The sequence below is a fragment of the Monodon monoceros genome, unplaced genomic scaffold, assembly GCF_005190385.1.
Source record: "Monodon monoceros isolate NGI ecotype Baffin Bay Population unplaced genomic scaffold, NGI_Narwhal_1 Super_Scaffold_13, whole genome shotgun sequence".
Classification (NCBI taxonomy): Eukaryota; Metazoa; Chordata; class Mammalia; order Artiodactyla; family Monodontidae; genus Monodon; species Monodon monoceros.
Genome location: NW_021703769.1, coordinates 78425056 through 78450148, shown reverse-complemented (window position 1 = coordinate 78450148; position 25093 = coordinate 78425056). Strand labels below are relative to the sequence as shown.

The following is a 25093-nucleotide window of genomic DNA, read 5'->3' as shown; positions in this document are numbered from 1 at the left end:
ATTTCCTGCACCGGAGCGCTGGGGGGAGGGGGCGTGGTGCTCGCCCTTGGGATTTATGAGAACCAGACGTTGACTTCTCCCGTTGCGACATCTGGGCTTTCTCGAGACGCCCACTGTCCCCACGCCGGAGGGTCCGGGGCCCCCGCCGGGCGCCCACGCCCCTCACACCCCACTACCCTACTACTCAGGCCACCCGCCACCCACCCGGCCTCCACCCGCCACGCTCCCGGCCTCCACCCCCGGCTCCCGGGGCCTCCACCCGCCACGCTCCCGGGGCCACCACCCCCGGCTCCCGGGGCCTCCACCCGCCACGCTCCCGGGGCCTCCACCCGCCACGCTCCCGGGGCCACCACCCCCGGCTCCCAGGGCCTCCACCCGCCACGCTCCCGGGGCCACCACCCCCGGCTCCGGGGGACGCCTCTGCACGGCGGGGATTCCGGAGCCTGGCTTGGAGCCTGCTCCGCGAGACCCGGCAGCCGCGGACTCTCGCCCCAAATGCAGCGGCTGCAAGCCAGCTCCTAACCCCTCTGGGCCCCAAGGCTCGGCAGTCCAGCCGCCGCCACCGCCGCCACCCGGAGGCAGCGAGCAGCAGCGGCGGGCGCCGAACAGGCTCGTGCTGAGCGCGGGGGGCGCGGCGGGGGCGGGACCTGCGAGGGGCAGGGGGCCGAGCCCGAGGCGGGGGCGGGGCCGGGAAGGCGCGCGCCGTACGGGCAGAGGGTAGGAGGGGGAGCGGGCGGGGCGCGCGCTGCGCGGGGCTGGGCTCGGAGCGCGCGGGGCTCGGCCGCCGAGAGAGCCGAACCGGGGCCGCGCTGGGCCAGTGAGGAGCGCACGAGCCTTCGAGGTTGTGGACGACGGAGGGAGGAGCCGCCGCCAACGCCAGCTCCCTCCCGGAGGGACCCCGAACCCCCCGCTGGCCATGAGCCGCCGGGCCCCGGGAGGCCGGCCGCGGTCCGGGCAGCGCTCCTCCGGCGCCCCGGCCCTCCCGGCCACAGCTGCGCGCCTGTAGGTATGGCCTGCTTGTCCTCAGTTCCCTCGTCCCCCCGTCCATCACCCCGGACTCCATCCGTCCCTGAGGGCGCGCGTGTGTGTGCGCACTGCTGCTCTGGGGAGCGCGGCCGCACGCGCCCCGGTCCGCGCGTGTTGTCTTTGTGTGCGCGGGTGGGAGGGAGCGCGACGGAGGAGACGCGCCCCCCGGCGGGGATCGGCTCTCCGACCCCCATCCCGGGCCGGGCGGGAGTGGCGGGAGGGGCCGAGCCGCCTCCGGAGCAGCTGCGCCCAGGCCCCTTCCCAGGGCCCAGGCCCCTTGGTGCGGCGAGCGCAGCGGGCCCCCTGGAGGAGGGGTCTCTGGCTGGGGGCTGGGGGGGCTGGAGCGCTGCGGTCTCTTCCCTAGGCTGCGGGGGCTGGGGGAGGGCCAACCTGGAAGGAGGGTGCCGGCCACGGGAGGGACCCTACCCAGACCACCGTCGCTGGGCCGGCACGCCCTCCATTTGGCCCAGGCCTTCTTTCTCACGGTCTCCATTCTCGACCCGCCCACCCTGGGAACTCTCCTGCAGCCCTCGGTAGGGGGGAGGATCGCTGAGGGTGCCGGAGAGGCCGGCGCCTTTAAGAAGGGGCGGGTTCATGCCCTCCATTCAGTCCTTTCGGCCTCGGCCATTGAGGAACCTGCGGGCAGCGCGGGGCCCGGCACCGCGCCAAACCAGCGGGCCAGGACCGGGCAGAGGCAGGGACCCCAGCAGCCCACGAAGTGAGGTCTTCAGGGGGAGGAGTCTGCAATGACTGGGACCCCTCAGGAGCCGCGCGGGGCTGACTGGACAGCCCCAGGAGTGACCGTGGACAAGGATAGGCCAGCTGGTGCAGGGGAGAGCCTCAGGGCTGGGAGTCAAACCTGGATTGAACCCTACCTCTGCCCTTTGAGCCTCCATTAAATACCCTGTAAAATGGGGATGGTGCTGCCTACCTCCTAGCTGGGTGACCAGCAAGAGTTGCCCCCTCCAACACAGGTCGCTGAGCATGGGGTGAATGGGCACCCCTAAGAGAACGGAGGAGCCAGGGGATGCTTACCCTAAGAGACTTTGGCTGCCTCTTTTGGGGGTGTGAGCTGAACCACCCCCCAACCCTGCCCCCCACTTTGAACAAATCTCTTCCATCCTGGCCTCCCTGCCCCATCCAGGAGGCCATCGGCTGGGAGTGACCTAGAACCCTTCAGCTCTAAGAACTTTGGAGGAGATCTGGCCGTGGGGGCAGTGGCAAGGTTCAGGGCGATTATGGGGTTCTCAGAGACAGTTTCCCACAGACCGTCTCCTCTCCCCCTCTAGAGGGCGTGAATGATGATGGGCAGGAGATCCTGATGTGGGATAATTGAATGGTTCTGAGGAATCAAGAGTAAATGCATATGCTTTTTTTCTTACCCTTACTGTGAAAACTCTGTCTAAAATTTCTAGACCCCTCCTCCCTACTTTGTGGGTGTCCCAGGGAGAACCCCGCACACACCCAAGGGTGAGCTTCCCTAGGAGGTGGGACCCCCACTCAGGTGGAGCCTGGACCCCCAGGGCTGAGCATTTGGTTTCAAGCTGACTCGTGCCAGGCTAAGGGCCTCTGTGGCGTTTCTCATGTAATCTTCACAACAACCCGGGGGATTTGGTTCTATTATTATCCCCATTTTGCAGAGAAGGAAACAGATTCAAGGAAGTGAAATGACTTGCCCATAGTCACTCAACCAACAAGCCAGGCTTCCAAACCGCTTCTCTCTGACAAGAAACTGGTTTCTACCTCCTGCACTGCCTGTCTATTCTGGGTTGTAGGGAATTGGGAGTTTAGGTATATTGGGCCTCCTGGCAGCTGTCCCCATGCCATTCGGGTCCAGTCTTAGAGCCTGCCTCGCTTCGTGCTCTTTCACTGTCCACGTGGGGCTGGAGGGGCGGCGGCAGCTTTGGAAACTGGGGAGGTTTCTCTTCCCCACTCACCTGGGTGGGTCTGTTTTTTGGGTTTTTTTGTTTTGTTTTTTTTTTGCGGTACGCGGGGCTCTCACTGTTGTGGCCTCTCCCGTTGCGGAGCACAGGCTCCGGACACGCAGGCTCAGCGGCCATGGCCCACGGGCCCAGCCGCTCCGCGGCATGTGGGATCTTCCCAGACCGGGGCACGAACCCGTGTGCCCTGCATCGGCAGGCGGACTCTCAACGACTGCGCCACCAGGGAAGCCCGGGTGCGTCTGTTTTTATGGCTGTGCTCTGTCCCAGGGGAGAGCAGGGGTGACTCTTCAACGTCTAGAGGAGGTCACGGCCCACGCCTGTTTGGGCAGAGCAGTATGTGGGAGTACGGCATCTTTTGGCTCCTCTGGGTGAAGCAGGGTTTGGGCTCCATTCTCCAGATACTTCCGACCCTCTGTGTCTAGGGCCCACCTGGGGGCGGGTATAACACCCAGCTGGGGACTCACGGTTTGGTAGAGAAGACAGACCACAAGCCATGTGGTGTTGTAGAGGGACCAGGGGCAGGGTGGGCAGAGTGGAGGCCGGGACAGGACAAAGGGGGGGCGTTCCCGGGGCCCCCTTGGGCTCAGGGGCCTGCCAGCTACTGGGGCAGAGAAGCAGGTGGGGCAGTGCCGGGCTGCACGTTGAGACTCCAAGCAGTGGACAAGCAGGGGTTGGAGGAAGAGGATGTATTAAAACTTGGATGTGGGGCGTTTGAGGTGGCTGAGCTCAGCCAGGCTGGGAGTTCAGTTGTTTGGGAAAAGGCCTGGGGATACTTTACTACAGTACCAAGTTCTGGGATACTCAGAACCGAGGGGAGGCACTGGAGGTGTCAGTTAGGAGTCGCTGGTACGTGTATCGTGAAAAAAGCCGGAAGGCAGACTGGTGGGCTAAGGGGTTGACGGGGGTGTCCGGCAGATTTGCGGGGCTGGGCCATGGCCCAGAGAGGTCTGGGAGGGTTATGAATCAGGGCCTAGGTGAGATCCATTACACCGGGAGAGAGGAAGGGACTGCGAGGCTCAGGCCAAGGATGGAGAGGGGTTGGTGCGTCTGCTCTGCAATGCCAGGATGGCAGGGCCAGTGCGGCTAGAGCCATCCCAGCCTGCTCTCCACCTACAGAGCCTGCCCAGGAGCTGTCCAGCACCAGGTGCTTCTGAAGGAGGATAGGCTTCCCTCCTGAGCCCCCAGGCCCCAGCATAGCTTATTGTCCTGGGGCCCCCGCTCCCTGCTCATCTGATGTCGACTTCCTGCAGGGCCCAGCGCTGGATTCCCCTGCCCTCCAGCCTGTCAGAGAGCCCTCTCCTCTGAGGATGGCCATCTCCTTTCCCCAGGCAGGGCCTGGGTCCCCCTACTGTGCCCTCAGAGTGAGGGCTCCCCAGTGATAAAGCCCTGCTGGGAGTAGCATGTGCTACAGAAAGGGACAGACGTGAACTTGGCTTCACACTCCCCCCTCACCAGTCTGTGGCCCTGGACCCACCAGCATGGCTCCTGACACATGGTGGGAGTTCAGTACAAATCCAGTGAATGATGGGCTAGTCACCTCCTTCACCAGAACCTCATTTCCTCATCGGTATGACAGGAGAATCCTCACTTCCTGGCAGGGAAGATGTGAGGGGAGAAGGGTTTTAAACAGGGGCATAGCCCAATTGGATGTGAGTCCTAGAAAGATGACCTTGGCCACACTGTGGAGCCTGGATTTGTCAGGGGTTCAGGGGGATCGTGAGAAACAAGGAGGTTTGGGAGGAGTCCTCTGCCCAGAGGAGTGGGAGGGAAAGAGGGAATGAATACAAGACATTTAGGAAGTAGAAGCAGAGGAGCTTTGCTTTTTAAACAAATCACTTATTTAACCCTCATGGCAGCCCTTTGAGGTCATTGCTCTTTTACCCTCTGTTTTAACAGATGAGGAAACTGAGGCCCCAGGAGGCTGAGTCACACGGCTAGGAAGCAGAGGAGCTGGGATTCAAAGCCAGCCGGTCTGGCTCCAGATCTCGGGCTTTTAACCACTCCACTGTCCCATGTGTCAGATGGTCAGATGTGGAGGAGGGGAGACGCCCCGGCCACGGGGCCCCCGTGATGGAAGCAGCTGTCGGATGCAGCTGTGGGGCCCCCTTGGACCAGGGGTCTGCACGTCCCAGAGCCAGAGGGGCTTGTCAAGCTCGGGGGCTCAGCAGAAGGGCTTCCCCGCTCCCACGGTGGCAAAGGCTAGCAGTTGCGTGGAAGGCGTGAGGGCACAGAGCTGCTCCGCCAGCTTTTAGCAGCCACCTCCCGGCGACGCTCCTCAGCACAGGCCTTGGACCACGAAGCAGGCAGGTCTGCGTGGGCGAGCAGGATGGTCCCACTTTACAGCTGCGGAAACTGATACTCAGAAAAGCCAGGGCCAGCTGAGTCCCGCGCCGCCCCTCCCTCCCCCCACCCCGACCCCCACAGACAGGGACAGAGTCCCAAGGGTTCTTAATCCACACCTGTCCCTGTCGCTAGTCAGCTCCTCCCCAGACCCACTGCAGCGAAGACCCGGCCAGTTCCAGAAACCACGCCCACTCCCGCCTCCTGCCAGGGTCATGGGTCGAGCACAGATATTCTGGGTGGGGAAGGTCAGGGAATTCCAGCCGCACGTCCTTCTTGCAGGAGGCCTTGGTTCAGGGCCTGCCCTGTGAGGACACTTTCTGGGGGGGGAGGCGGGAGGGAGCAGACTTAAGAACCAACGCCCAAGCACCAACAGTGAAACAGAATGAGCCCTGGGTACTCTGCCTCCGTCGCAGGCCTGAAGGTTGTCTGTGTGCTGCAGGGGGCGGGGTGCAGAGGGGCGACCGGGGGATACGGTCCCACAGAGGCCAGGAGGGCAGCTGGGAGGAGGCTTGGTGGTAAAGTGCGCGGTCGGCTGGGCTGGGCCAGGCCGGTGGTCCTGAGAAGCCTGGAGGACAGGACATCGGTGAGCGTGGTAGGGGCCAGCTTCCTGGAGGGCAGCGGGCAGCCGGGGGAGGCCTTCTCTCCGCTCCTTGTGTTGGGGAGGCCCCAAGAAGAGGCCTCGGTTTCCCCATCGGGAGTGGTTCGCGGTAGGGCGGGTAGCACTGTCCAGCCCAACCCGGAACACAGCACAGAGGCGGGTGCCGCTCAGGCCTTGCCCCCCACCCGGAGGGCAGCCTTTCAGCTTGCTGGGCGGCTGGTGTGCCCTGCAGGGCCTCCTTCCCTCCCTGCGGGCTGGTTGTCTCCTGTGGTGGGGAGGCCAGCTCCAGCTGGGGCTCCCTGGAACACTCCCCCCTCCCCCGCAGGTGTGGGCCTGGACACGCCGGTGCCTCCCCGCCCCTCCTGGCCGTTGCCCACTGTGTGCTGGATCTATTGGTCACCGGCCCATTAGCAGGGTGGCTAGGCCGCCTCATTAATATTTTAAGGAATGACCTGGCCATGGGGTCCGGAACTGCGTGCCACTGGGGGCTGATGGCTGGCTTTCTTTCCTCTTTTCCAATTGTCAGTGCTATTTTTACCACCGGAAGGCCAGCCGCCCCCTCTCCCAGGCGTCTAACCGGGTGGGGGTTGGGGGATTCTCCCGTCTGGTTCTTGGCAGAGGGGTTAGGAGAGTCCATGGCTTGGAAGGGCAACAGGCAGGGACTGGATTATGCTTCCCCTCCCCATCCCACCCCCTGCCCTGACTCCCTGAAGCCCCATCCCATCACCCTCTGGCCCTGGCAAGATGGGAACAAAAAACATTGCTCCAGGAGGAGAAGCCAGACAGCCCAGCTGAGCCTGGAAGAACCCCAGGGTGATGGATTGGGGAGGGTAGTTTGCCCACCCAGGGCCACTGGGGGGCTACCACCTGATCCCCAGGCCAGGCGGAATGGGGGTGGGGCTCCCTTTGTCTCCACCGGAGTCCTCATAGAAGAAGCCTGTGAAGGTGAGAAGCAACCTCCTGCCTGCCTCTGGTCCCACTCCTGGAGGGACTGTAGGGCCCCAGTCTTCAGTGTCCAAGGGCCATGACAGGGGCCGCTGGCGGCCACTGCTCCAGCCCCCCATGGGGAGCCGAGGCCTTGGGAGACATAGGGCCTGGCCCGAGACAGAGCCCACATCTCCCACCGGCCAGTCCATTGCTGTCCCGCACTGACTCGGCAGGTTTCTTCTGGCTCCCTGGGGCCAGAGGAGGGGGAGCTGGGACCCGGCCCATGGAAGCAAGAGGGCCAAGGACCACAGGGGCCAAGGGAGCTCAGGATGGAAGGGCCAGTGTAGGGGGAAGGCTTCCTGGAAGAGGAGAGTGTTTTACATAGCCTAAAGGTGGGGCAGAATTTGACTAGTCAGCGAAGTGAGGAAGAAAGTTCCAGCCGGCTGGAGAGTGACACAGGCAGAGACTCAGGCGGAAATTCCCGAGGAGCCACTGGAGGAGGGAGAGCCCAGGGCCTGCTGGAGTCAATCCATAAGCCTTCCCGGACAGGCCAGACAGTAGGAGCCCGGTGAGTTCATCCACCCTGCTTCTGGTACCTCTGGGTTCCCCTCCCCCTGAGGCTCTGCTTTTCCCACATCTGGGTCTGTGGTCACCTGCAGAATGATTGATTGGGTGTCACACTGACTGGTCCCTGGAGACCTCCTGGCTCCACCCAAAGGTTTGGAGAGCCCTAGTCCTGCCCACAGGTACGCATGGATTATAACACAGCAGAGGCCACTTCCTGTGCTGTCCTTCCAGCGAGGGGCGGCCCCTCATCCTCATTTTTCGTTTTTTCTTCACCACGCCACGCAGCTTGCGGGATCTTAGTTCCCTGACCAGGGATCGAACCTGTGCTCCCTGCAGTGGAAGCATGGACTCCTAACCGCTGGACCGCCAGGGAATTCCCTCATCCTCATTTTTAAAGTGAGGAAACTGAGGCCCAGAGGCTGGAGTTGAGGTCAACGTCCTTCACCCGGAGAGCAGTGGGCTCAGGCCTGGAGCCCAGGTCAACAGAGTCCCTGCACTCGGTCTCCTCCCCAGTTCTGGCCCACGGGCAGTTGGGGACAGCACACCCGTGCCCTGCTGGGGCTGAGCCGTCTTCCTCTTGGCTTGCGGCCTCCCCTTCTCAGAGAGCCATGCCTGGGCCTGGGTCTGTAACTAGGGCTGGGGCTCCCGGGCTGGCCCGGCTGCTTGTGACTTCTACCCCTGTCTGTACAGCCCCTGCCACTTCTGTGTAGCCCCAGCTGGACCCAGGGGACAGTGAGGGCTGCTGTGCTGGGCATCAGGCCCATAGGCTCCTGGCCAGTCAGCAAGAGGTCAGGGCAGGGGAGGGGGGAGGTCAAGGCAGCCCCAACCTCTGTGCATCCCAGGCCAGTGCCTGCCTAGGACATGTGCCCCCTACCCTTGGCAGATTCCTCTCCTAGTTCCACCCATGCCTCCAGTGAGGCCTAGATGGGACCCTCCCCCTGCCCCCTCACCCAGTGAAAGCCTCTCCCCTGGGTCCTGTCCCTCCACTCTACCCCTTCTTGCCAAGAATATTCTCAACCAGCAGGAAGAGTGGGAGGGACGGGGATTGATGCTTGAGGATGTGGCACTGGGACCGACTTCCTCCCAGTCCCCACCTGCCCCATGGAGGGCAAAATTATGGCAAGTGGGGCATCCACACGTTGCTGCTGGCTCCAGTGCTAGCCCTTCCCAGGCTGCCCTGTCACCTAGTCTGACCCTCCTGGTGGTCTCAGGAGGGAGAGAGATGGCCCCTGTGGGGAGCACTGCCCTGCTGGGTAAATGGATGGGCTTGGAGCCCAGGGACGGGGCTTCACAAACTCAGCTGCAGGGCCTCGTCCCCGCCCCACCCTCAGAAATGCCCGCTCTCCACAGGTCAGGCCAAGGCCTTGGTGACGGTGGCAGGTGCATTCCTGCCTCCACCCCCATTCCGGGCATATGACTCAGGCCTGCCTTCTGCCCCCAAGGAGTGCCTGTGCCAGGTGGGAGACAGACATGGAAACAGATACCTGGTGCACCCTGCAGTGGGCGCCTCGTTAGAGGGATGCACAGGCAGGGACTGTGGGAGCTCAGAGGAAACACCTGTCTCCTGGGCTGGGGAGGCAGGGGAGGTCAGGGAAGGCTTCCTGGAGGATGTGGCCCCTGGATTCATTCTTGAAGGATGAGTAGGAGTTAGCTAGATGAGAAGGAAGTGCAGGGCAGGAGAAAGGCCCAGAATGAGCCATATTCATGGGTGCCTCAGCCCCTGTTCTCCCCCAGCCCCTCCCCCATGTCCTGAAAAGTCTGCCTCCGAGTTACTGCTCATGGCTGCAGTGAAGTCACTCTTCATCCTCTTTGCCAGCATGAAGCCCAGTGCAAGCCCCACCTCCTCCAGGAAGCCCTCTGAACTCCCTGCTACTCTCCCCCCAGTGCTGCGGTGAGAGCCTCTGAGGAGACCTTCTGGTTTGGAAGGAAAACTGTCCTCAGTGCTAAGTGGCCTCATCAAGTGGCCTGTTTCCTCCCTGGGGCTGTCCTGTGGTTATTGACTGCAGATAGATGGCCGAGGTTGCCCCAGGGTGAGAGGGAATTCCCACGGTACCCTATGGCCCAGAGGCCCCACAGATGATCTCACAGAAGTGGGGCAGCTATTTTTACCTGGTGATTAGTTACAGAGTTTGGATCCCAGAGGAGAGAGGAGATGGTGCTCCCAGGAGCTGTGAGGGAAGGGCCATGCTGGGAATTGTGGGGATCCTGCAAAGCAGGCGAGGGCATGACCCCCTGTCTCAGTTCCCCTAACACTGGCCAGCCCCCTCATACAGGGGCTCCCTAAGGCAGGGCAGGACCACAGCACCCCACTTCTTCTCCACCAGTAATTTTCACCCTGGCCTGTTGGGGAAGAGATGCATAAACAGAATGGCTGGGCCTGTGCCCCCAGGAGTGATGGGGGATGAGGAGGCAAGGCCCCCAGATGACTAGACACACACCATGCAGTTTGGCGATCCGGAGTGAGGAAGCATGGGGGCACCTGGGGACAGGAGGAGAAAGGTGGGATTCCCCGGTCAGGGCCTCTTCAGGAAGGTCCGGTTTGGATGGGAGCTCTGGAGGGAACAGGATTCCAGGAGGTGGGAACACAAGTAGAGCAGGCAGCCAGTCCACGGTGAGGGAAAGAAGTCTGAAGAAGCGGCACCTTCAATGCCAGTATGAAAAACTGGTCATACTGGATCCACACTGGGAGGTGACCCCCAAAGTCTCAGAGTCAGCGTGAGAATCCCTGTTCTGTCACTAACAAGCTGTGTGTTCTCAGGCCCCATGTGACGGCTTGGGCAGGGACAGCTGTGACATGCCTGGTGTGCTGAGCACATTCATTTGTTCATTCATTCATTCATTCAGCATTTACTGAGTGCCTGCCATGTGCCCAGCACTGGGGACACAGCCACATATGAGGCTGTCAAAACCGCTGCCTTGTGGAGCTGGTATTCTCCGGGGAGGGTGTGGTGCTGGGTGGGGGGTGGCGGAACGAGACCAAGCAAGTGGATAAACAGACTGTCAGATGGGAATAAGCACTGTGGAGAAAAGTAAGCAGGCAGAGGGCACGGAGACACCAGCGCTGGGTGGAGAATTTCTTATTCTAAATAGAGCGGTGGGGCAAGGAGAGCTATCGGACAAGATGGTATTTGAACAGAAACCTGAAAAACGTGAGGGGGTGTGGGGAAAGGACATTCCAGGCAAGTACAAGAGAAAATCGCAAGTGCAAAGGCCCTGGGGTGGGACTCAGGTGTGACCAGAGCAGAGTGGGCAAGAAGAGTGGCGGGAGATAAGCTCAGAGAGTCAAATGGAGGCAGATCACGTGAGGCCTTGGGGGCCATGGGTAGGACTTTGGCTTCTACTCTGAGTGGGGTGGGAAACCATTGCAGGATTCTGAGCAGCGGAGGGCCTGATCTGTCTTATGTTTCAGAAATGACTGGGTTCCTGGGTGGAGAACAGGCTATAGGGAGTGAGGTCAGGTTCCGGGGGACCAATGAAGAGGCTGCTAAAATACTGCAGGCAGGAGAAAGGGTTGCGTGGGTCCCAGGGCAGCAGCACGGATGGCGGAGAGCAGCGGAGGGGTGGGGTTCTTGGTATATTTCAAAGGTAGAGCCAAGAGGATTGCACACGACTTCTTCCTGTCCACCAAACTTTGGGGACGCTCAGAAGAGGGTACTCAGGGAAGCGAGGTCACTTGGAGGGTCATTGGGGACCCCACTTGAAGGCGTCTGTCATCCCAGCCTCCCTCGCCAAGCCCAGGAATGACCTTGGGGTTCCCTGAGACTGCTGCTTGAAGGAGAGTGCCCCTCTTGCAGACACGTGTCCCCCCTGCCTGGTTGTCCTCACACATTGAAGCCTGCACACAGCCCTGGGGGAGTGGGGCAGGTGGGCCCTCTGGACATGGGTCAGGAATTCACCCACTCGCTCCTCTCACCTGCAGCCTCCGGGGGCTGCGATGGGACGGGAGCCATGAATGGTGCCGCCCCCGGCTCCGCCGCCGCCGCCCCGGTCCCGGTTCCGGTCCCGGACTGGCGGCAGTTCTGTGAACTGCACGCGCAGGCGGCCGCCGTGGATTTCGCGCACAAGTTCTGCCGTTTCCTGCGGGACAACCCGGCCTACGACACGCCCGACGCCGGGGCCTCCTTCTCCCAACACTTCGCCGCCAACTTCCTGGACGTGTTCAGCGAGGAGGTGCGCCGAGTGCTGGTGGCCGGGCCGGCGCCCCGGGGAGCGGCCGAGCCCCCAGACGCCATGGAGCCCGAGCCCTCAGGGCCCCCGGCGCTCAAAGCCGCGCCCTACGGCTACTCGCGGAGCTCCGAGGACGTGTCGGCGCACGCGGCGGCCAAGGCCCGCGTCCGCAAGGGCTTCTCGTTGCGCAATATGAGCCTGTGCGTGGTGGACGGCGTGCGCGACATGTGGCACCGGCGCTCCTCGCCCGAGCCCGACGCCGCCCCGCGGGCCGCCGAGCCCCCAGCCGAGCCGCGCGACAAGTGGACGCGGCGCCTGCGGCTGTCGCGGACGCTAGCGGCCAAGGTGGAGCTCGTGGACATCCAGCGCGAGGGCGCGCTGCGCTTCATGGTGGCCGACGACGCGGCCGCGGGCCCCGGGGGCGCCGCCCAGTGGCAGAAGTGTCGCCTGCTCTTGCGCAGGGCCGTGGCAGGCGAGCGCTTCCGCCTAGAGTTCTTCGTGCCGCCCAAGGTGAGTGCCCACCTCCACCTGGGGGGACCGTGGAGGGGCTGGCTTCGGGGACCGCACTGCCTGATCTGATCGGCAGGATGGAGTATTCAGGGTCAGGAACGTGGGAAGCCAGGGGCCCCTCTCTGCCTCTGGGACGAGTCACCCCTCAGGCCCTCTTTTTCTGCCTGTGAGGTGTCAGAAGGGCCCTCTGGCTACAGAAGGGGTTCTGGGTACTGTTCTTGGAGGTACTGGAGAGCCTGGCTGCCTGGACTCCTCTTCCTCACCTGGGGCCCCTGGGTGGCTGGAGCCTCCCCAGAGAGGAAAGGAGGCAATGACATTGGCACACTCACAGAGGGCCTGCCGGAGGTCTGCATCTGGCTCAGGGGAAATCTGCTTGTCCCCCAGCTTAGCTGCCACGCTCCAGCCCAGCCCCTGCCCAGGTGGCCCCTTTCCGGCCCAGATTCAAAAGCTAAGCTTCTCCTGGCTGTCACCAGCATGGCCGCTCACCTGAGTGCACTGTGCCCTCCCCTCTCTTGGGGGCTCAACGTCAGAGCCCTGAGGGCAGCTTTGGGTCTCCTCCAGGGGAGCAAATCTGCCTTGTTTGGGAAGAGGGAATAACTCTAACAATAGTGCCCGCTTTCTGAGAGCCCTCATCCTCCCAGTTGCCCCGGCAAGGCGGGCAGCATGGTCCCCAGGTCACAGAAGAGAAGAGAACGAAGGGAGGGGGTGTGGGCTGCCCAAAGTCACGCAGCTCGCGGGAGGCAGAGCTGAGCTAATTATACCCATCACCCTGGTGGTCTCGGGAATGAAAGGAGCGTGGAGCTGGGAGCTCCTGGTGCACTAGGAGGTTTGGAAGGGTGGGGGGTTGTCCGCCCAGGGCCCTCACCCACCTCTGGGCCCATTCTTTCCCCGCCGTCTTTAGCCACCCTGCGTCTTGCCTCCTTCTCCATCTCCCTGTCTGTCGGGACGCTGGATGCTCCCCCTTGCCTTTCTCCCCTGGAGGTGCAGGGTGTGGGCTCCCCAAGGCGGGGTGCCCATGAGCCGCATGAGAGGTGATCTCCCAGGGACACACTGACTCTCTGAAGAGCTTTCTCCCCAAGTCCCAGGATGCCCAGACTCACCAAGGACTTTTTGCCTGCCCAGGCCCCCACCTTTAGGTCCCTGAGAGAGTCATAGGCCACTAAGCCCAACTCCACCGTTTGTCAGACAGGGAGAGTGAGGCCCAGTGAGGGGTGGGAAGTGGGGTGGGGCTTGCCCAGGGTCACCCACAGGGCAGGGCTTCAATGCCTCTGGGCCCTGAGTGGCAACCACAGCTGCTCAGCTGTAAATAGCATGTCTGCTGCCCTCGAGGGAGGGGACACAGCAGCCAGTGCCCTCTGCAGCCCACCATTCACCGCTGGCAGAGGGCAGGCTTCCTGAGGGGTCACTTTCCCAACCTCTGCGAAAGGCAGGTGGGTTCCTATCCCAGATCTGGCCTCAGACCCTCCTTTTCTCATGCAAATGTTTGTGAATTCAGGAGTGAGCCAGGTGGGAAGCATGCCTGGTGAGGGCTCAGGTCCGGTTTCCCAAATATGTTTGGTTCCAGGGTGTATGAGCCCCACGGGGAGCCCCTACTGACACTCCTCCTGCCTTTGAGTCCTGTTCACCCACCCGCAGTCCAGATTTCTTCCTCCTCTTGCCCCTGAAGGCCTAGCTGCACCCTTGGAGCAGACCGGGGCTTGGGGTCTGCAGGCTTAGGGGCTGTTTCAGGGACCCTCAGCCTGCTCTTTCATACAGCCCCGTGTGTCAGGCTTCCAGCATCCTGCCCTCTCACTCACCCTGCAGGAAAAGTCTCCTGGACCCCAGGTGCCCTCATAGCCCTAGGCCGGCCAGCCCTGGGACCCAGGGAGCAATGATGCTGGCCCCCTGCCATTAGGGAACCACCAGACAAGTGATATTTGCTGGACTGGATGGTAAAACAAACCTCAGTGGGGTGAGCACAGGATGCTCTGGGGGCCACAAGGAGGAGAGGCTTCGTAAGTGTTCACCAGGTGGCAGGGCCCCAGGACAGGCATTTCTGGAGACTCAAGCTGAGTGAGCCAAGGTCTGGGGTCGTGAAACACCGTGATGGCTCCGTCCAGGGAAGTGGTAACAGTGAGCTGGAGCCGGGTGAGAGGCAGCTAGGCCAGGACAGACGGGCCTCAAGTGCAAGGCAGAGGAATCACCGCCTGTGGCCAGCGGGAGCCCAGAGATAGTTCCCAGACCAGCCTTCACTGCAGACCTGTCCGCTCCACCCACTCCAGGACCGCGGCCCCTGCCCCGCTGGCTGGCTTGATGGCCTGCCATGGTCAGCCGAGCCTCGCAGTCACCGCCCCAAGCGCAGCCCTGCTCTGCTGGATGGCAGCCAGTGCTGCCAGGAATTCCCATCCGCCTGCCCACCCAACGTGTGGCCCTTCCCTTTCCTCTTAAGAAAGCCCCTGTCCCAAAGCCCAAGCCCTGCCAGGAATCTCAGTCTCAAGGCAGCCCCGGGGGCCTTCAGGCCAGAGCCAGGAGCTTTGGGGCAGAGTGGGGCGTCCAGGTACAGAGTGGCCGTCCCCACGAGTCCTGCAGGCTCACCTTGGTTAAATCCCACACTGGTCCCTTTGCCTCCACCTAGAGACATGGCCTGCCCGGCTCCAGGAGTCCTGTTCTGAGTTGAGGCTCCAGACCTGTGCTGTGGAAAATCTAGTCTGAAGGGGGAGATGAGCTTTTTTTTTTTAAATGAACTAGAATAGAATAGAAAATCTCACACTCCATCACACAGTCAGGGTAAATATTGTCTGGTGAAACATGTGTTTCAGAGATATTTTTACCTGTGTGTGTGTACTGGGTCACAACGTCAAATGTATTTCTTACTATGGGTCAAGGTGAAAAATGTGAAAACCACAGATCCGGTAGGTGCGCTGGGCGGAAGGGCAGCTGGGGCAGAGTTCACCCCCTCAGGGCTCAGAGGTGGGAGACGCATGTCAGTCCCAGCTCTGTCCCTGACTTGCTGTGTGACTATATGGGGAGGTCCCTCTGTTTCCCAGGAACTCCCTCAACTTACCCATCTGTGAAATGGGGATTGAGACACCTCTGTGCCAGGGCTGCCTGACATCCTAAGCTGAGGGCTGCTCTGACCTCTGGGAGTGGGGAGGGGGGAGAGGGCTTCAGGAGGCCCTGGGGCCACTGTCTCACTGCCCTTTCCTCTGGCCTCCCAGGCCTCCAGGCCCAAAGTCAGCATCCCTCTGTCGGCCATCATTGAGGTCCGCACCACCATGCCCCTGGAGATGCCGGAGAAGGACAACACGTTCGTGCTCAAGGTGAGCCCCACCCCGGGCCCCACAGATCCCTCATGGGTGGCAGAGCTTGAGGGCAGTGTTGGGGGAGGTGAGGGTAAAGGACCAGCAGCAGGGCAGGGGGAGGGAGCCCTGGTTGGGGGGTCCCAGGATCCTACGCAGATGTCAAGCACATGGCTAGGATGTGAATCCTGGCCTGGGCTCCAAAGCCAAATGCCCCAGGTGTCGTCCAAGTCCACCGTGTGCGGCCCCGTTCCCATTTCCTCCTGCGCCTGGGTGAAGGTCCTGAGTTTCACTTCCTCCCCTCCCTTCCCCCACTGGAGTCAGCAAGCACCCACCCCACAGACAGGAACTGGTAGCCAGCCTGCAGCAGTTATGCAAATGCTCCTGTCGCCAGCACCGGAGTGTGGGAACCTGCCTGGTCCCACAGAGGGCACAAAGGCCCTGAGGGTGGGCAGGGAGGCACCCCAGTGAGTCTGGGGGCAGCTCCTCTTTTTCCCAGGCTCCACATCGCCGGGGTGGCCTGTTTGGGTTGCTGAGGACACGGCTCCAGGCTGCCAGGGCTGTGGCCCTGTGCCTCCTTGGAGGATTAGAGCGTGTTTGTGAGGCCAAGTCCCCAAGGAGGCCCGGTTCTACCCACCCGAAGCTGCATGGAGGGCGCCCGCACCTCCTCTCCAGGCTCCCGGTTGGGTTTATGTTTCTACTGTCCCTGGTTGTTTAGTCATGAACTCTCTTATTCATTTAGCAAACATCTGCCAACCCCATACCCTGAGTCACCCCAGGCGGGGGCTGAGGACACGGCCCCTCCCTGCCTGGCGCCCTCATCTGCTGGATGAGGCAGGTCAGAGCCTCGCCCCCGGCAGCTGGGTGGCCTCTGTGTCTCTGATTACGCTCCGGAGCCCTGAGGCCAACGGGCTCACCTGCCGGCCCGCTGTGGGCCTCAGTTTCCCCATCCATTCAGAGAGGGGATGAAGGAAGTTCCGAGGACCGTCCCAGCTCTGAGATGCTGGGAGTCCAACTGCTCTTTACTGAGACACGCGACAAGAAGATCAGAGCCCAGGCCTTGGCCTTAGAGACCTGGGTTTGGGTCCCAACACCTCCACCGAGCGCTAGTGTGACTTTGAGCGAGTTACCTGACCTCTCTGAACCTCAGTCTTCTCATCTGTACAATGGGGAAAGCATCACCTCCCTCACGGGGCTGTTGGGAAGAGTTCTTCAGACAATGTATGTGCAGGATCACACTCTGGGCCCGGCTTTCTCCTCCTTGTTTCCCTTCTGGAGGCTTCTTATCCCAGGGGTGTGGCCACAGAGGCGGAGTTCCAGGCGCAAAGGCGTGTGGGCCCTCAACTCAGTGCTGGGCCAGCCGGCCCCTCACAGACTTGAGGGTTGTGATGCCCTTCCACCCCACCTCCCCATCCCTTACCCAGCCCACATGGCCTCCTCCAGGGCTGCATCTCCAGGGCCTGAGGACCTGAGCTCAGCAGGGCTGGACATCATCTCCATGATCCCCAGCGGTGGGCCCAGGAGGAAGGGGCTGCTGAGTGTGGGCTCCGCCCCGGGACCCCATTGTCTTTCCTGCTGCCCTCACCAGTGAGCCCCCAAGGTGGAGGGCTGGGATGAGCCGTTTGTCCTGGGCTCGGGAGCCCCTGCTGAGGCTGCTGACCGTGATCTGGACTCTCGCCGCCCCCTCCCCAGGTGGAGAACGGAGCAGAGTACATCCTGGAGACCATCGACTCCCTGCAGAAGCACTCGTGGGTAGCTGACATCCAGGGCTGTGTGGACCCTGGGTGAGTGCCCAAGTGCTTCTAGGATGGGAAGATGGGGTGGGGGGGCCTAGCTCGGCTGTGCCCTTGGTCCAGCCTTCACGGGGAGGGCAGGAGCTGAGCTTGACACATGGGCTTTTCTCATTGCAGTCCAATCCAGGTGGGTGCTGGCCAGATCACCCACACCCCCATTCCCAGCAGGTTCTGTAGGTTCAGGGTCTGGGGACTTGGAGGGAAGTTGAATCAAGTCTTGTTCTCACGCCAGGGGAGGCTGAAACCACTAGGAGAGGGGTAGTGATGGGGTGAGCCCAAAGTGCCAGGGGTGGGGGACCAACCGGGAGGCCCCTAATCCAGTCCTGGGGCTCCGAGAAGCTGTAGTGGTAGAGGTGCCCCCCTTCTCTGCGGCTTAAACAAAGGGCGGGCCTGAGCCTGGCAGAGGGGGCTGGGGGCGGCAGGGAGGAGGGCAGAGAGAACAGCCCAGCAAAGGCTGTGGAGGTGTGCGAGGACCTGGGACTCGCAGGGAATGTCGGGGCCCTCGGGTGACTGGAATTAGAGCCCATGAGGAGGAGACTTCCGTGAGAGTGCCGGAAGCTGGTAGGTCGGGGCAGTGGGGAGCCATGGCTGGTAATAAGGGCAGCTGTGGTCAGCCGTGTGCGGGAGGAACAGCAGGGAGGCTGGCGGCACCACCGGGAGAGGCCCGAGGCCGGGAGGAGGAGGGGCAGGCAGGCCAGCAGGCTGAGCGCTTGGCAGCAGCTCTGGCTACTGGGGTGAGCCAAGCCCCGGGGGAGGGGCTGCTGCCTCCTAATTAACAGGTTCATTTAAGGAAGCACAATTAAAGTCCTGAGTGCCTCCCAGGGCCCCCCTACCCTGCCACCCCCATCCCCAAAGTGGTCGTTATCCCTCCCCTGCCGCCCTCCCAGCCATCGGCTCCGCACACTCGTTCCCCAGCCCTCATGAAGGTGAAGCTCACTTTGTGGCACAGATGGGGAGACAAAGGCCCAGGGCAGGGAAGGGAGCTGGCCCCGGCCCCGCCCACCACCACGCCCTGCCCCTGTATGAGGGCCTCCATGGGATCCTAGGAGGAGGGCAGCCTGTCATGGGTTAGGGGCAGGGGTCATGTGACCTCCAGGAGAGCTGCACCCACCAGGAGACGTCTCCATGTGGCCCGGTCACTCACATGGTGGCCACAGAGCAAGCTGAGGATGTGGTAGAGGGACAGGGCTGATGCTGGCCGTGGGACTGTCTGCCACTGCCTGGCTCCATGAGCCTGCGGTCCGAGTCCCATGGCAGGACATGGTTGCGCTTTCTTGCCTTCGCAGGGACAGCGAGGAAGATGCCGATCTCCCCTGTGCCCGGGGAAGCTGTCTGGCCAGCCGTGTGGCCTCTTGCAGCTGTGAGCTCCTGACGGATGGTAGGTGGGGACAGAGCTGGCTGGAGTAGTGGAGGCAGGGTTGGAGGGGACGGTCGCTCAAAGATGGTCAGACAGACAGACGTGCTTCTCACCTGCCATTTCTCCAGCAGCAGACCTGCCCCGGCCCCTAGAGACAACGGCAGCCGTGGTGACAGCCCCACACAGCCGAGCTCGAGATGCCGTCGGGGAGTCCCTGGTCCATGTCCCGCTGGAGACCTTCCTGGAGACCCTGGAGTCCCCAGGTGGCAGCGGCAGTGACAGCAATAACACAGGTGCAGTGGGGCTGCACTCTTCCTGCTGCCCCTCCCTGCACCCCCGCCGAGGCCACAGGCACCCCCAGGCCTCTCCCAAGCCCTTCCTGAGCCTCAGAAGCGGCGACATTTCATCCCACTGGGTCCTTTGCACAGCTACTCGGTTGTTCTGGCTTTTGCAGGCTAGTCCGGGAATGTGACCCCTCCCACGGGCCCTGGTTTCAGTAGAAAATGCTCACAGAAAGGGGTGCAAAGGGTTGTAACGAGGGCTCGGGGACACAGACACTTGATTTGTTCCCAGGTTTGTTGCCGACTTAGAGAGTGACCCCAGGAAACTAAGTGATCCCACCAAACCAGAGAAAACTGGACGATGACTATGAAATAAGCATATTCTGATGTTATACATACCAGCAGATACAGCTGGGGTATTGAGGAGTTTTGTTACTGGTTCAGGAGGTGCAAGAACATTTAATGTGTGTTATGTGAGAACAGAAACCATTTGCCAATTGTTTTTTTTTAAATTTATTTATTTTTGGCTGCGTTGGGTCTTTGTTGCTGCGTGCAGGCTTTCTTTAGTTGCAGCAAGCGGGGGCTACTCTTCGTTGCGGTGGCTTCTCTTGTTGCCGAGCATGGGCTCTAGACGCGCGGGCTTCCGTAGTTGTGGCACGTGGGCTCAGTAGTTGTGGTTCGCGGGCTCTAGAGCACAGGCTCAGTAGTTGTGGCGCACGGGCTTAGTTGCTCCGCGGCACATGGGATCTTCCCGGACCAGGGCTCGAACCTGTGTCTCCTGCATTGGCAGGCGGATTCTTAACCACTGCGCCACCAGGGAAGTCCCACCAATTGCTATTAATGGTCTTTCCTTGAGACAAAAGGCACCCATTCCATCATTTGATACATTCTTATCATTAAGCTATTTGCTAAAGCAGTCTGTAGCCTAAATCTACATTCTCTTATTCTATCATCTTCTCCTCTCCGTGCCTCAGTTTACCTCATATGTTTAGTGGGCGGGTCAGCTCCCTGCCTCGTTCTAAATTATTCAGCAGCATCTTACATGCAAAACCAAGATGATGCATCCCTTTTCTCGTTTATGCGCCCGCTCTCTCCCCCACGCCTCTCACACTGTCATCCCTCTGCAGTGGAGGACGGAGCAGAGCCGGAGCCCGAGGCTGAGCCCGAGCTGGAGCTCTCTGACTACCCCTGGTTCCACGGGACACTGTCACGGGTCAAGGCAGCTCAGCTGGTTCTGGCAGGTGGGCCCCGGAGCCACGGCCTCTTCGTGATCCGCCAGAGTGAGACTCGGCCTGGGGAGTACGTGCTGACCTTCAACTTCCAGGGCAAGGCCAAGGTAAGTCAGGGAAGGCGGGGGGCACAGGGGGGAAGTATCCAGCCCAGGGGGAGGCGGGCTGAGGTGGCCCTGGTCCTGAGGCTGCACCTGCGCCCAGGAGGAGGCTCCATGGGTGTAGGGGTGGCATGGCTTCCCACAGGCCAGGCCTACCCCTGGCCATGCTCCGAATCACTCGCATCCCTCCTGTACCTCTCCGTGGGGCTACAGTCTGCCCCAGACATGGCTTCGCCATTATCCGATGGGGAAATCACCTGCTGGTGGCCGAGCCCCCAGGAGGCTGGGCCCTTCTGAGGGTTTGACTTTGACCCTGTGCATTGGGGATCACATAGCACTAGGGCTTCTGAGGGTCTCCACTGAGAGCCACCTCAGCACAGGGCTGGGGTCCACCAATGCTCCAAGCACCCAAGAGCCCCTCTTGTCCCCTGCTCAGCACAGTTCACCAGCCCCTCGTGGTCCCCAGCTGCGGGCCAGGCCTGTGCTCAGACCAGGCCAGGGGTTGTGGAAGGGAACCACACACAGTGGGCCCTAGAGAACCAGGCAGAAGAGGAGGAGCTGGGCCCGGCAGGAGGGCCACAGAGCAGGGGGTGCCAGAGGAGGCTTCTGACCCCACCAGCCAGAGTAGGAGAGGACCTTGACCTGAGACGTGCAATGGACAGAGAATCCTTGAGGTGAAGACAAGTGGAAGGGTGGTCCAGACAGGGCAGGGCAAAGGCACGGCTGTGAACCCAGAAGGCGGGCTCTCAAGGAGGGGCACTGCGTGCTAATAATGACCTAAGGCACAAAGGAAAACATGACAGAAAGTCCAGTGACCGTGGGGGGTTTCAGTGTGACAGAGTGGGCAGGAACCTCAAACTCCCCTCCCCCCATCCTGAGTTTCCGCTAAGGAAACAGACCCAGCCCTGGCTCCGCCCAGGACACAGTTCCCGTCAGTCCTTGCTGGAGGAGGGGGCACCCTAGGACTCCTGCTCCAGGCCTGCACTGGTAGCCAGTGTCCCAGCCCCCGGCTGGCCCGGCTCAGGCCCTCGCCTGGCCCCATGGGCAGCGCTTCCCTGGGGACTCCTCCTTGGAAAGCAGCTGCCCTCACCAGCTCCTCTGACAACCAGGCGCTTTACGCTGTCCCCGGCAGCCTGACCCGGAGTTTACTTCTCAGCCAGCACGGCCCCAAGGCAGCCTCCTCGGAGGGCCCAGATCTGATGCATGCCCAAGCCAGAGGCTCGGATGGTGCCCAGCCCACCGTGGGGCATGGGGCAGGCGGGTGGGGTCGGGGGGTGGGGTCAGGATGTTTGGAGGGGAGACAGAGCCGGAGGCTCCACTCTTTCCAGGGCAAAACCCAGCCCTGAACTTTGTACTCACCACAGCTGGTGCCTCTCAGAGCACGGTGTCTGTCCAGAGTCCTGTGCAGAGCTGGAGAAGTTAGTGGCGGGATAGAGCAGCTTCCCACTCATACAGCTCCGGGGAAGGAAGACCTCTGCCTTCCGAGGTCTCACTTTTCACCTTCAGATAAGAAATGTCTGGAATGTTTTTCCAAAGACGGAGAGGCACACGCTCCCTGGGGCCCAGCTCTGCCCTGGGTCTCTGTCCCCAAAGGCCCCACCCCGACTTGCGGCTGTGATGTGACCCCACTATGCTGTTCCTTTTGGGCTGAGCCCCTGCCCTGGGCTGCCATGAGTGCTCCCCGGGTTTGCCCACACTGTTCTGGCAACTTCTGGCCCTGCCGAGTGGCAGAACTCACTCGTGGGAACACTCCCCTCCTCCCCAGGGTTTCTCTCTCCTGTACTAGGAGGCCAGCTCCCCCATCCCATGCACCCTCCTGTCATCACCCCTGTTGCCACAAACACCCCAGAGACGGCCACTCTTCCCCTTGTGAGATACACATGGAGCAAACAAGGGCTGAAGCCAGAGACCTGCGGCTCCTCTCTCCCTGAGGCGCCTGGCCCAGGTGGGCGCTGTTCCTCCGCGCTGCTCGCTCTCCCGCTGCAGCACGGTTGAGCAGCGTCTGCAGCCATTCGTCCCCAGCCTCCCTGGGGGTTGTTTGCAGCCTGCTGGGCTTTGCCTGTACGGGGACAGTGGGCAGACCCCTAGCTGCTGGGGTGGGAGGGTCACCCAAACACGAGTTCTCTTCCTAGCTCTGTGCTCTGCGGCTGCGGGCAAGTCTCCCCCTCCCTGTGCCTGGGCTTCCCCATCTCTAATATGGAGGCTGTAATCTCTACCTTCTAGGGCTTTTGGAGACTAGGGATGGAGGGGGTGTGCGAGGGGCCTGATGTGGGTGCTCCCAGCATAGGGACAGATGCATGCTCCCTCCAGTCCCAGCCTGGCTCTGTGGCCCTCATTCCCCATCCCCGCCACAGGCATGACCACCCCCCTAAGATGGGCTCATGTGTGAGGCGCCCCCACTCTGACACCACCCCTGTGGCCTCTGTGAGACCTGGTCCTCCCTGTGACCTTCCAAGGCACTTGCCAAGCGTGGGGCCAGTCCGAGACCCCCGCACCCCACACTGACCACACCCATCTATGCCCACAGCACCTGCGCCTGTCCTTGAACGGCCACGGGCAGTGCCACGTGCAGCACCTGTGGTTCCAGTCTGTGCTCGACATGCTACGCCACTTCCACACCCACCCCATCCCGCTGGAGTCCGGGGGCTCTGCAGACATCACCCTTCGCAGCTATGTGCGGGCCCAGGGCCCCCCACCTGGTAAGATGCCCCTACCTGGCCCGTGCAAACAGACAGGTGGGCAGTGGGGGAGGGCATCACCCTCAGGCTGCCACCCTGCTAGACCCGTGGGATGAGCACCCGGTCTTGGGCAAGTTGTAAGCAACCCGGGCATCAGGATTGGCGGGAGAGTGGCAGCCCTGAGGGATCCGTGTCCTGAGTAATTCCCGGCAGGTGGAAGGGGGTGGAGTCCCTTAGATCCCTGCACAGGTGGGGCTCAGCGCTGAGCTGTTGAAGGAAGGAAGCCTTGGAGGGGTGAGTGAGGGTGCCCGGCACGCGGATGCCGCCTATACCCATGACTTTAGTTATCGGGGAGGTGGGCTGGAACCCGGCGCGCTGAATTCGGGTTCCCGGCTCCCTGTGTGATGCCAGGCCACCCCGTTCCTCCGGGGCTCTGGCCCCTGTCTGCACGCCGGGACTGGGGGTCGGGGGGTGGCCAGGGCCCAGGCTTGGCGCTGACGGCCCGCGGTCTCCCGTTGCAGAGCCGGGGCCCTCGCCCAGCGCTGCGCCCGCGCCCCCGACCTGCTGGAGCGAGCCGGCCGGCCAGCACTACTTCTCCAGCCTCGCCGCGGCCGCCTGCCCGCCCGCCTCGCCCTCGGAGGCCGGCGGCGCCTCGTCCTCATCCGCCTCGTCGTCCTCGGCAGCGTCTGTGCCCGGCGCCTCGCGCCCGGTCGAGGGCCCGCTGAGCGCGCGCAGCCGCAGCAACAGCGCCGAGCGCCTGCTGGAGGCGGCGGGCGGGGGCGCCGACGAGCCCCCAGAGACCGGGCCGGGAGAGGGCGCCCGGGGCCGCACGCGCGCCGTCGAGAACCAGTACTCCTTCTACTAGGCCGGCGCGGGCGGCACCAAGGCCCTGGGGCCACCCGGACCCGCCCGGCCGCGGGGCGATGGCCCACGTGGCCGTCCGTCCCACGGACCCTGCCGGCCCCCGCCCGGCGCTGGGTGGGAAAAGCGAAGCTCTTCAGTGAAGACATAATGTTATTAAAGAGCCTGTTTTAGGGACTGCACCTGGCTCTCCGTCGTCCTTTCTCCTGCCTTGGCCTCAGGCACGGCTCCTCCTGGGCCTGCCAGGGAGGAGGGAGAGCCACACACGGGCCCCCTGTAGAGCCCACCGTGGCCTGGCGCCTGCCCAGCCCCCACCCAGGTCTGTCTTAGGGCACCCGGCACCCCGTTGGACGAGTGAAACCGGGAGACAACCGGCAGTCCTGAAGGAGGTGCAGAGCTAAAGCGCTGGGCCCAAGAGGCCCACAGGGATTGGGGAGGGGGCTTTGGCGGAGCTGTGAGAGAGGGAGGGGGGGGAGGGATAACTGAGCAGAGGCTTTGGGGGCAAGAATGAGGGGTGGGGGAGGGTAGAGGAAAGCTGAGAAAGGAGGGCTCATCCTGGGACACAGTTAAGGATGGGAGCGAGGCCAGGTATGGGGGCCTTGAATGCAAGCGTGAGGAGCTGCACTCTGGTGAGGAGAGAATAACTGTGTCCTTGGGCTCGTCATTGAGGTCCTGGCAGTGTGGACAGGATTTTCCCACATGAGCCCACTTGGGGATTGGGCAGTGGAAAAGGCTGGGCTTCTCACCTTTGACCTAGATTCAAACTTGCAAGTGGCCTAGAGGGTCCTCCCACCCTCCACCCCAACCCCTTGCCTCCCTGCAGGTGGAGGTCCAGCTGTGGCTCCTGCCTGGAGACAGCCTGCTCGAGGTCCCAGCACCCCAGCCCTCAGGCAATCTGAGAAGGATCTTGTGCCTGCTGCACCAAAGCGCCCTCCCCTCCCCAAGTCCAAACTCTGTCTCGCCGCCTGGGGCCATGGACCCACGGTCCCTCTGCCCAGGAGCGCCCTTGTAGGGCTTGCATCCATGATGTGCATTTCAGAGCCCCAGACAGTTAATCCTCCTGGGACCGCTACTGCAGCACCTGCAAGCCCTTCCCTGTATGAGGAGCGCCAGCGCCCCTGGGGGGCTCCCAGAGCTTTTCTGCTTGAGTTACCCAGTCCCGACTCACCAAATGACCAGGAAGTGACCGAGCAGTACTCCGGTTGCCATCACGGTGAGGGAGTACAAGACTGGTGCTCAGAACAGCCCGTACCTCAGCTTCCGGTATCTCCATCCTTGCGGCTGGAGCTGCTCCGTGCTGTTGCCCGTGTGCCGTGGTGGTTTGGGGTCTATGCCAGGCCAAGTGCAAGCCCCCATCCCCCTCGGGGGTTGTGGGGGTGAGGCTCGGGCTGGGCAGAGGACAGCGGGCTGGTGAGAGCTCTGCTTGGCTGCCTT

General features: G+C 62.3%; 1 protein-coding gene across 4 annotated transcripts; it reads left to right on the top strand.

The window, feature by feature from the left end:
- Nucleotides 1-768: 768 nt before the first annotated feature.
- SH2B2 (SH2B adaptor protein 2) lies at nucleotides 769-23856 on the top strand. Of its 4 annotated transcripts, none has more exons than XM_029221648.1 (9): nucleotides 769-1006; nucleotides 11324-12081; nucleotides 15279-15380; nucleotides 17052-17143; nucleotides 18439-18530; nucleotides 18638-18802; nucleotides 19918-20126; nucleotides 22648-22819; nucleotides 23320-23856. In XM_029221648.1, the coding sequence occupies exons 2-9, from the start codon at nucleotides 11353-11355 to the stop codon at nucleotides 23661-23663; spliced, it is 1905 nt and encodes a 634-aa protein (XP_029077481.1). In that variant the 5' UTR covers nucleotides 769-1006; nucleotides 11324-11352; the 3' UTR covers nucleotides 23664-23856. The 4 variants fall into 4 exon arrangements, with proteins under 4 accessions (XP_029077481.1, XP_029077480.1, XP_029077479.1 ...); XM_029221647.1 differs by lacking the exon at nucleotides 769-1006 and adding an exon at nucleotides 6943-7405; XM_029221646.1 differs by lacking the exon at nucleotides 769-1006 and having other exon boundaries at nucleotides 8844-12081; nucleotides 18641-18802.
- The last annotated feature ends 1237 nt before the right edge of the window (nucleotides 23857-25093 follow it).